A 10866-nucleotide genomic window follows, 5' to 3' on the forward strand; every position below is an offset into this window, starting at 1 on the left:
GAACTGAGTCAAATTTATAAAAATAAGAGTTATTCTCCAGCTGATAAATAATCAAAAGATACAAACAGGTAGTTTTCAGAAGAAGAAATCCAAATTATCAATAGTTACCTAAAATGTTTTAAGTCACTAGTAATTCAAGAAGTACAAATTAAAACAATTTTGAAATACCGTCAGATACCTATCTGATTGGCTAACATGACAGAAAAGGAACATGACAAATGTTAAAGGGGATGCACTGCTGATGGAATTGGAAGTCCAACTATTCTGGAGAATAATTTAGAATAATACCTAAAGGGCAATAAAACTGTGTACAACTTTTGACCCAGCAGTACCATAATTAGGTCTATATCCCAAAGAAATCAAAGATAAGGGGGAAAGATTACAAAAAATGTTTCTAACAGCTCTTTTTGTGATGGCAAAGAAATGGAAATTGAGGGGATGCCCATTGGTTGGGAAATGGCAGAACAAGCTATAGCATATAATTGGTGATGGAATACTACTGTGTTTTAAGAAATGGTGAGCAGAAAAACCTAGAAAGATTTACATGAACTGAAGCAAAGTGAAGTGAGCAGAAACAGAACATAGAGCAGTTTTGTAAGAATGGTTAAATACCAGTGAAAGAATTTGCTAACCAAGTTAGTGATCCAAGATAATTTCAAAGAGACTCATGATGAAAAATGCTACCAATCTCCATAGAACTGATGAAATTTGCATATAGATTGAAGAATGCTTTTTTCTATCTTATTTTGTTTTTGTTTTTCAACATGGCTGATACAGAAATATTTTACTTGATTTCATATGATTAATTGGTATCATGTTGCTTGCCTTCTCAAGGAGGAGGAGGGACAGGAGGTAAACTTGGAACTCAAAAAAAAAAACAAACCACACACAAATGTTAAAAAATTAAAATAAACACCACCACCAACAAAAAGTTATCACTAGAGACTTGGTTCCCATCTCACTGTTCTTGAGACAGGTATTTGACACTCTCATTTGGCCAAGAGCAGTGTGGGGTACCAAAATGAGCAAATACCTAGATGTTATTAATTTTGGCTTCCGGTTCCAGCTTTTACACTAACCTTGAATAATTCCTTTAAATTAATGTTTTTTTTAAAGTTTAAAAAAAAAAAAAAGATGTCCTGGTCTCCATCTCAGGTATGGGTCTTCGCTGCCAACAAACACACTTTACTTCTTTTTTTTTTTTTTTTTTTTTTTTATTATATATATATATATATTTTATAATATTATCCCTTGTATTCATTTTTCCAAATTACCCCCCCTCCCTCCATTCCCTCCCCCCGACGACGGCAATACCATACATTTTACATGTGTTACAATATAGTCTAGATACAATACATGTCACACTTTACTTCTTAATGCTGAGGAAACTGGAGGAGAAATCTTGGTTTTGTCTTGGGACTCCTCCCCCTCCATGTCAAGGTCAGTGGTCACTGCTGACCATCTCTGGGCCTCTGCCCCAGGGCACTCAGTCGCATTCAGCATGAAGCAGCTGATCTTTGGTTACCCATGCAGGGCTGGGAGCATTGTCTCCTGGCACTGCCAGGAGTGTGGCCAGCACCTGCCTTGTGCCCTGGCAGAGAAAACTGGGTCTGTCTGTGACCAGGAGCCAGGTATGCACTCCTCGCGGCTCCCTAAGAGGAAGGTGGACATGGGCGGTCCCAAGAATGGGAACTAACACCAGACTGCCCAAGGCCGTGGTTGGGAATGTCCATCTCCTCTGTCCAGTACAGCCCTGTATTCCTTCAAAACCCCCATTCCTGTGGATTTCCTTCGTGTGCCAAGCACTGCTCTCATTGTGTTCTCCAGACTGTCTCAGCTGGCCCTGGCATTCCTTGGTCAGGTGCCAATCTAAATAGCAGGGCACTGCCCACCAATAACTAAGTTTTGCCCACAGTACATATCCTGGGTCACCAGGCAGCTGTGGCCTCTTCTATTAGCTCCTTCTGTAACTCCCTTTACAGTTTCCCCCAGCTGACTCTCTGGTCTTTAAAGGCATCTGTTCCTCGGCCTGGAACAGTTCCCCAGGCCTGGAGAAGAACAGAGGTTTCCCTCTGATAGGGAAATAGTAGAGTTCGGGCCAGGAACTTTGTTATTGGAAGCTACCTATCAGAAAGTGATTTATGGTTTAACTGTCTATGCTGTCAGGGCTGGTAAAGAGCTTTCTGTTGTGGAGTGCATCTTGGCAGGGGGAGCATTGGCTAGCACTGGGTGTGTCAGGGACAGAGGGCAATGTAGAGAGCACAGAGAATAGAATGAGGACAAATTTGAGCAAAAGGAAAGGGCAGAGGCTGAGGGGAAAACCTAAGGCCTGAGCACCATCTCTCCGATCCATCTGCTTGGGTCCCAGTGGGAGCCCAACCTCAACTGCCCTCGATTCAAATTAATTAACTTCCATAAGCATTTCGTTTATATTTGCCAAGTACCCGTTAATGAGCATGGCTTGGAGATAAAAATGCAAAAGTTAAACAGTTTCTGCCTTCAAGGAACTTCCATTCTAAAGAGAAACTTGTCCCCCACCTCCTTCTTTTTTTTTTTTTTTTTTTTTAATAGTATTTTATTTTTCCAAATACATGCATTCACTTTTGCAAAACTTTGTGCTCCAAATTCTTCTCCCTCTTCCCTCCCCAAGAAAGCAGGCAATCTGACATAGGTTAAACATGTACAAATCTTCTAAAGGTTTTCATATTCGTTTATTGCACAAGAAAAATCAGCTCAAAGGGGAAAAACACAAAAAAGGGAAAAAACAAACAACAACAAAAAAGGTGAAAGTATTATAAGAAACTTACAAGGTAAAGGCCCTTAACTCTTCCCTGCTGAGTACAGAAGTATACTTGGGGGCAGCTAGATGTTCAAATCTGACCTCAGACACTTAACACTTCCTGGCTATGTGACCCTGAGCAAGTCACATAAAGCGAATTGCTTCAGAAAAAACAAAAACAAAAACTTGGAGGCAGAGAACTTGAGTCTTGGTCCATTCCCTCAGCTAATAGATCTGTAGCTAGAAGGGACTCCCCAAAAGCCATTTAATATTCTCATTGTATAGATGAGGAAATTGGAAATTGAGTCAGGAAAGTTACATGATTTGTCACACAGGGAGTAAGCATTGGGAGTGGGATTTGAACTAAGGTCCTTTGACTCCAATCAATCTTTTCTACTCTACTGCTGGATATTTAGAGATTTGAGCCTCTTAGCTTCTTTATTTGTATCTTGGAAGAGAACCCATCTCGGGGGGAGGGGCCAATGGTATTTAGATAGAACACTTCTGGAGGTCAGGTCGGAGGGAAGCTCACCTGCCTGTCAGAATTCCTGAATCCTATTCTGTTTCCCATGACTGGCCATCCTGGAACATCTTTCCCTTCTCTAGCTCTGTTCATCCAACTGGCGATGGGAAAATATTAATAACAGCCAGGGGGTGGAGAGGGAATTTTCAAGTATCAGCGCTCTGTCCCTGGCTACATTGAAGCTAAGCTCTGGTTCCAGAACTGCTTCCCAGATCCCCCTTGGCCCTCAGTGTAACAATCCCGGGAAGCTTTTGTTCTAGCCGGCCTTTCCCCTTTCTTATCGGAATTCTGTGCCTTGGGACGTCCCGGATCCCTGGTTCTCACTCCCCCTATCTCTCTGTCCACAGTGGGTTCTGGCCTTCGAGATTTTCATCCCCCTCGTGCTCTTCTTCATCCTCCTTGGGCTGCGGCAAAAGAAACCGACCATCTCGGTGAAAGAAGGTGAGGTAGAAGCCATTGGCTGGGGGTGGGGGGGGCGCTGGAGACTTCACATCCTGCTTCAGTCATTTGTCACCTAGGTGACTTTAGGTGAGTTATTGAAGCACTCTTGGGTTCCTCATTTGTAAGATAAGATGATTGAATTGGGTGAATTATTAAGACTCCCCTCCAGCCCTCAAAGTCCAAGGCATCTTATCAGTAGGAAGGAGAAAGTGTGCTTCTACCCCACTCATAATTCAGCCCAGGGTGCATATCTGAGAGGGTTGGGGGGTGTTGAAAAGGGGGAAGACAAGGGGGAAGGATTCGGAATAGGGAAAGAAGGGAGGGATGGGGGAGGGAAAAATAATCAAGATGGGAGGAGCTCCAGGAAGGCCCAGGAGGTGGGGAGAAATGTCCTCTTCATGTCTATTCACATAACGGTGTATTTGCACGTGTTTTCCATGCATGCACATGTGTGCATGTGTGTGCACACAGGAACTTGTGTTTCAGCATCTCCTCAGCCTGGGCCCAGGTAATGAAGTGGACATGGCCAGCCAGGCTGCGTGCCGGAGGAGCTGTCTTCGGGTCACCACCATTTGCTTTGCATTCAGGGCCAAGACGCCCCTGCCTCAGCTTCCTCACCTCCCATTCACCATTTTTTTTTGTGTTTTTGGTTCTCTTCTCCCTCCCCACCTCCATTCTCTCATGCATGTTCTCTTCTTTTCTTCCTCTGCATTTCTGTGCCCGTCTGAATCCCTTGCATGACCAGTCTGTAAGTTCCAACCTCTTTCTGCCCCCTTCCCTTCCAATGACCCCCTAACTAGTCTGGGAAATGCTGGTAGATTCTGGGCTGCTTCTCTGATACCTCCCCCTTCTGTTTGCTCCCCCCTCTTTAGGGCTCTGGGATGGTTATGGGGGGCTAGGTGGGATATACTCTTGGGAAGCTGGCATATTACTCTACAGTTTAGCCTGGGCATTTCTGCTGCTTGCACGGTCTCACCTTTGCTTCCTGGTTTGTACAGTTTCTTTGTTAACTCCTTGATTATTCACAGTTCTCCCCAAGATCTAAGGAAGGCAGGCTTTGGGGATGCAGACCCAGTTCTAAGCCTTCTCTGGGTTAGGCTCCAGCTCTGTGCAAATGTCAGATTTAGGGGAGCTGGATCTTTCCCCAGCAAAAGTGATGAAGTAGGGAATACACCGAAGAAAATTTGAGATTTGAGGGTTTCTTTAGTTTGTTGCAGGAGCCCCAGGAATGGTATTGTAGGACTATGGGAAAGCCTTTGGGGTTGTTTAAAAATCCTACCCTGGGACGTCCCATTGCTGTTTCCATTCTTCCTCCTGGGGGAGCCTCCCTTTATATTGGAGCCATAAATCATCCACAGAACTAGCCAGACCAGGCACTCTCCAGATATGCCCCTAAACTAGACTGGTTCCTTTTTCCCTCCTGCCAGGTAACGTGTAGAAGTTCTACACAGAGGTAGGGAGGGGAAGGGGCGTGCCCTTGGACATCATTATACGCCAAGTGACAACTTCTGTGCTTGAGAAGGGACATGAGCCATTTATTCGGGTCAGTCTGGCAAACATCCTGGAAGAGCCGACTCCCTCTCAGGAAGAGTTGCCCTGGGGCTGGAGTCCACCAGAGCCTTCTCTCCTCACCCCTTTCCTACTCAGCCCAGTTTCCATGAGAGTATCCCCGTCTGGGTCCCTAGTCCCCATAATCATGGGCTTCCTGAGGAGCTTATTTGAAATAGCTGCATTTCTCATGAGAGAGAAAAAAATTGGAATCCAAACTTCAGGAGAGATAAGATTATTATTCATCCTTTTCCCAGCCTCCCCCAATGGGGATACAGGTATAGAGCAATTTCCAGAAGGGGGAGGGCAGGGTAGAAACAGGAATCCTGGGGGAAGAGAGAGGGGCCCTGGTTATATCCTTTACACAGTATCCTAGTGCTAAAGGGAGGCAGCTTTTCCTTCCAATTTTCTACCCCCAATTCTTCTTCCCTATAAACCGAGGGGCTTGGCTGGGGGAGGGGACATGGGCTTCCATTGACAAACTGCACTCACTGCTCAGCTAATTAGTCAGCCAGAGAAGTTAGAAGTCACTGTGTACCCCTAGAACGCGTCCACTGGCCCGGCCCCCAAGAGCCTTGTGTTTCACATTGGCCATGCTAAAAGCAGCAGGGTCACCCCTGACTTCCCGGGGAGGGTGAGCCCGCACTTATACCTGCAGGTAAGGGATCCCCTTGGGCCGTAAGCCCCCTGACTTCTGACTTGTACCGGCTGTGCCTGAAACAACTTCCCGGCCCCAATCTTGTGACTTAACCCGCTGTACCGCTCTGGGCTGGGCATTCTGTCTCTTTGCCCCTGTCTCTGTCTTCTCCTTTCCTCCGTCTTTCACTCTGTGACTCTTTCCTCTGTGTCTAGCTCTCTTTCCTGGTGTCTCTGTCCCTCTCTGTTCTTTCTGTTTCCTTCTGTGTGTCTCCCTTTCTCTTTTCTACAAACTCTCACTTCTCCCCTGTCCTCCTCATCTCTCTCCTCCCTTCCTAGCATATTACACAGCATCGCCCCTCACCTCCGCGGGCATCCTGCCTGTTATGCAGTCGCTTTGCCCCGATGGTCAGCGGGATGAATTTGGCTTCCTCCAGTATTCAAACTCCACGTGAGTACTCCTTGCAGACGGAGTCTGTGCCCCTAGAGGCGAGCCCCCAGAGGGTACCCGTTTCCATTGGCCTTTGACAGCCTCTCCTCGGAGGGCACCTGCCCAGGAAATGTCCCCGTGTCATTTTTCCTCTCCCACGTTTTATATCCGAGGCCTGATCAAGAAAAAGATGGGTAACCAGCCAGGTGCTGTTCCCACAGGGTGACCCAGCTCCTAGAGCAGCTGAACCGGGTGGTGGAGGAGAGCAACCTGTTCGATCCTGCGAGACCCAGCCTCGAGGAGGAGTTGGAGTCTGTCCGGAGTCATCTGGAATCCCTTAGCAGTGGCCCTGGGACCTTGGAAAGCCATTTTGACAGCCAAACAGGTGGGCCTCTGAGCCTGTGGACATGGGGAGTAGAAGTACGATTTCTGGGTTCTTAGACCCAAACTCGCAACTCAGGGAAAGGAGAATTAACCTTTTCCGTGCTGGGTGCCTCAGTTTCCCCATTGTACTTAGAGATGCTGAGAGAAATGTGGTATGATAGAAGGAACATTGAACGTAGATTTAGAAAGCCTGGAGAAGAATCCCAGCCCTTCCCAGCATAACTTTGAGCAGTCTGACAAGATCACCTGGATGACACTGGTCAGATTTTCTCTGGGCTTCGGTTTCTTCAACTGTAAAATGCAGGGGGTGGCCTGGTCAAAGAGAACCCTCAGAGTTGGAGGTGTGACTGAAATGGAAGCCCCCCCAGAGCTCCCAGGTTCTGAGGACACGCCTTCATCTCTAGCTCCCCTCTCCAGGATGATGGGCCTTCTCACAGAACAGCCCTGTCTTCTCCCCACTCTGTTTAGTGCCTGACTTCACTCTGGGCTCAGCAGCCAAGGACAGGCAGGAGTTCTACCATTTCCTTTCCCAGAATTTGTCCCTGTCCAATGATACCACGGAGATGCTGTTGGGTTCCAAGGTCAACCTGCATGAGGTGAGTGGCTTGTGGAGAGCAGTGGGGGCCGAGGGCTGGCAAGGTGCTGGTCTGAGCTGCTCTCTCAGCATAGACTGATTTGCCTCTTCGTGGGGAGAAAGAAGCAGAAAGTGAGGTGCTTGCTTTCAAGGAACGTATGGGAGCAAGATGTGGAGTCTATTTTTAGGAAGATCTTTTCCCAGCCCCCTTACAGTCATCCCACATGGAACAGCCCAGCCTAGAGAAAGTGGGCAGTGTGGAAGTATTCCCAGCCTGGGCTACGGCTTTCATGTGGCTAGCCCCAGGGCTTCAATGTGAGGCTGTACTTTAGGTCTGGACCCCCTTCTTAGCCCAGTGCATCATGTATTGTGCTTAATAAATATTTCCTTCTTCCCTTCCCTCCCTCCCTCCCTCCCTCCCTCCCTCCCTCCCTTCCTTCCTTCCTTCCTTCCTTCCTTCCTTCCTTCCTTCCTTCCTTCCTTCCTTCCTTCCTTCCTTCCTTCCTTCCTTCCTTCCTTCCTTCCTTCCTTCCTTCCTTCCTTCCTTCCTTCCTTCCTTCCTTCCTTCCTTCCTTCCTTCCTTCCTTCCTTCCTTCCTTCCTTCCTTCCTTCCTTCCTTCCTTCTTTCCTTCCCTCCTTTCTTCCTTCCCTCCTTTCTTCCCTCCCTCCCTTCCTCCTTCCCTTCCCCACAATTGCAGGTTTATAGGCTACTTTTTGGTCCTTTACCCACCCTTTCCGAGGGCATGTTGTCAAAGAAGGGGAAGGAACCCTGGGTCCGCTCAGGGGTTGGTGAGAAGAAGTTCCGGCTAGAGGTGAGGTTTCCACATCAAGATCAAGTCTGAGAAGTGGGAAGGAGTAAGAGATATGAGGAAATCCTGTCAGTGCCCCAGGGCGTTGGTGCAGGGATTAATGGGCATGGTGAGGAACAGGGTTGTATCAGCAAGTGTGACTGGCCGGTGTGGGCTTATTTAGGTATCACTTCAGGTAAGGGTGGGGGGAGGTCAGAGGAAGCTGGAGCAACAGGAACAGATAAAACTATTAAGAGTGAGGGGAAAAGGGGGCAGCTAGGTGGCTCAGTGGGCACCAGCTCGGACTGGACCCGAGTTCAAATCTGGTCTCAGACTCTTAACACTTCCTGGCTGTGTGACCCTGGGCAAGTCACTTAACCCCAACCTGGGGGGGAAAGGGAGTTAGGGAAAAGGTCAGGAAAGTGGAGTATGGGAGAAAGGCACGGGAGAGGAAGAGGATGGAATACAGAGAATCTGGGGGTAGAGAGGAGATGTGCTTGCTAGGGGGGCAGTTCTTTGAATCCCTGTGCTCCCCTCTGTTCTGGGATTTCTCTTCCCCCAGGATGGCATCTCAGGCAGCTGGCGAGACCTTGAGGAAGGATTAGTGCCCCATGCTCTACAGGAACCTACCCGCCACGCCAACAAGCAAGCTGTTTTCCGCCTCTTGTCCCAGGCCCTGGGCCTGGCCGGTCCTCCCCTGGAGCACCCCGAGGCCTCCAGCCCCCAAGCCCTGGTCAGAGAGATGGAGGTGAGGGGCAAAGGTGAAAGTAGGGGGCAGAAGGAGAATTGGGGGTCGGTGGGAGCCACCAACCCCGCCCTCTCCCCCTTCAGGAATTGTTGCTGGCCCCTAAATTACTCGAGCAGTTGACCTGCGCTCGGGGCTCGGAGGAGCTGGGCCAGATTCTGACAGTGTCCGAGAGCCAGAGGGAACGGCTGCAGGCTTATCGAGCGGCAGTGTGCAGCGGGCAGGCCGGAGCGCGGGCCCAGCGCTTCTCCCGCCTGGCCTCCGAGCTCCAGGACCAGCTGGATGTGCACAAGATTGTCAGCCAGGTGAGCGCCGAGGGGCTCAGCGACTTCCTGCCCTCCCCGAAGCCCCCCCGGCGGGAGGCACGGATGGGGAGCTCTTCTCTGAGCCCGCCTCCTCTTGCCTCGTCGCCACCATTCTTATCTAAAAGTCCCCGTGGGTTTTTAATGTTTAGAAATTTGAGGTCAAATATCTTTGGAATTCCTGTGGGGAACCTTTTCCCCTTCTTTTACTGGGGGAAGATACCGGTGTGACCACCAAGAGATGAATTTGGTTGCAGGGGAAATATTGAGGGAGTAAAGCTGAAATCAACATATTGGAACTCGATCATGAGAAGCCTTTGGCAGCCAAACTAAAGGCTTTGACTTTATTTATTTTTTATAATAGCTTTTTATTTTTCAGAATACACGCCAAGATAGTTTTTTAACATTCATCCTCGCAAAATCTTGTGTTCCATATGCTTTTCCTAATTCTTGCCCCTTCCCGTAGCAAGTCATCCAATATAGGTTAAACATGTGCAATCCTTCTAAACAAATGTCCATGTTTATCATGCTGGGGAGGGGGCCGGGAAGTTGCGCTGGGGTGGGGGCCTTGCTGGCGGTAGAAGAGAACCTGGATGGGGACTGGGAACGAGCTGGGGATTTTGACAACTGCAGAGGTTGGAAAGTGTGAGCATTGACACCTTAAAAATCGGCAAATGCTGCAAACCAGGGCTTCTTGATATATTGTTTCACTGATTGGCCGGACTGAAGAAAGTGATGGAGGAAAATGGGAATAAGGCAGGTTAAATGCAGAGTACTTCCTGGTAACAGTTTGATTTGTTTTGTTGTGTTTTTTCCAGAGAGCTGGGTAGTTAAACATTTACCCGCAGCACAGAATGGCCTGGAGGGAGGAGCTAGGGGAAGTTGCTGTGAGGGACCTGATTTATAGGGACTCCCTCACAGTGTGGGGAGAGGCTGGTATGTAGTCCCAAGCATTTCCTCCTTTTCGTTCATATTTTTCTCCGCTCCCTCTCCTTCCCCACAGCTCCACCTGGAGGCAGTGAACGGCCCCCACCTCTCAGAGGAGGTCCAGGCTTCAGGTGCTGCTTGGGGACCTGCTCGGCGTGGAGAAGGTGCTTCGGGATGTGGATGTTCTGTCTTCCCTGGCTCGCCTGCTCCCCCAGGGGGCCTGCGCCAGCCGGGCCCCCCCCCAGACTACCAACGGCACCAGCTGGGCCACCAACGCCACCGGCGGCGGCAGCAACGGCAACAGCACGGCGGAGGATGGGGAAGGCGAGGGCGAGCTGGGAGGGGACGGCCTGCACGGAAAGTGCTCTGCCTTTGTGCAGCTCTGGGCCGGCTTGCAGCCCATCCTCTGCGGGAACAACCGGTATGAGGCCGGACGGGGGCTGGGGGAGGGCCCTGGGTACCCACAGATAAGGCAGGCCCAAGTATTAAAGCCAGAGGGGCAAGGAAACTGGCCTGAGGCCCCCGGAGCTCCCCGGAGTCTGGCCTTCCCAATCTGTGCAGTGAGAAGGTTGGTGGGCATTCTTTAATCTAGAACCTTTCAGTGTTAATGTTCCGATTCTCTACGATGGCAGCAGGGCTTGGCAAGAAGCGGGGTGAGAGTGGGGTCCCCTGTTGCCAGCCCAGGGAGAGGGAAGGCCCCAGGATGGGGACTAGGACAGAGTCCGGCTGGGGCTGGAATGGGGCCAGGGGAAACGGGCAAGGAGCCGGTTTGTCTCCTTTCATCTCCCC

At 49.4% G+C, this 10866-nt stretch overlaps 1 protein-coding gene across 1 annotated transcript in view; it reads left to right on the forward strand.

Moving 5' to 3' along the window:
- Window positions 1-10866, forward strand: part of ABCA2 (ATP binding cassette subfamily A member 2) — a 64654-nt gene that overhangs the window by 21254 nt on the left and 32534 nt on the right. The window contains 10 exon segments of the mRNA XM_074284758.1: window positions 3650-3743; window positions 4489-4491; window positions 6267-6378; window positions 6579-6742; window positions 7210-7337; window positions 8014-8127; window positions 8666-8851; window positions 8935-9153; window positions 10154-10177; window positions 10179-10649. Coding sequence (XP_074140859.1) covers window positions 3650-3743; window positions 4489-4491; window positions 6267-6378; window positions 6579-6742; window positions 7210-7337; window positions 8014-8127; window positions 8666-8851; window positions 8935-9153; window positions 10154-10177; window positions 10179-10649 — 1515 coding nt within the window.

This window comes from Sminthopsis crassicaudata, chromosome 2 (genome assembly GCF_048593235.1).
Source record: "Sminthopsis crassicaudata isolate SCR6 chromosome 2, ASM4859323v1, whole genome shotgun sequence".
NCBI classification, from domain to species: Eukaryota; Metazoa; Chordata; class Mammalia; order Dasyuromorphia; family Dasyuridae; genus Sminthopsis; species Sminthopsis crassicaudata.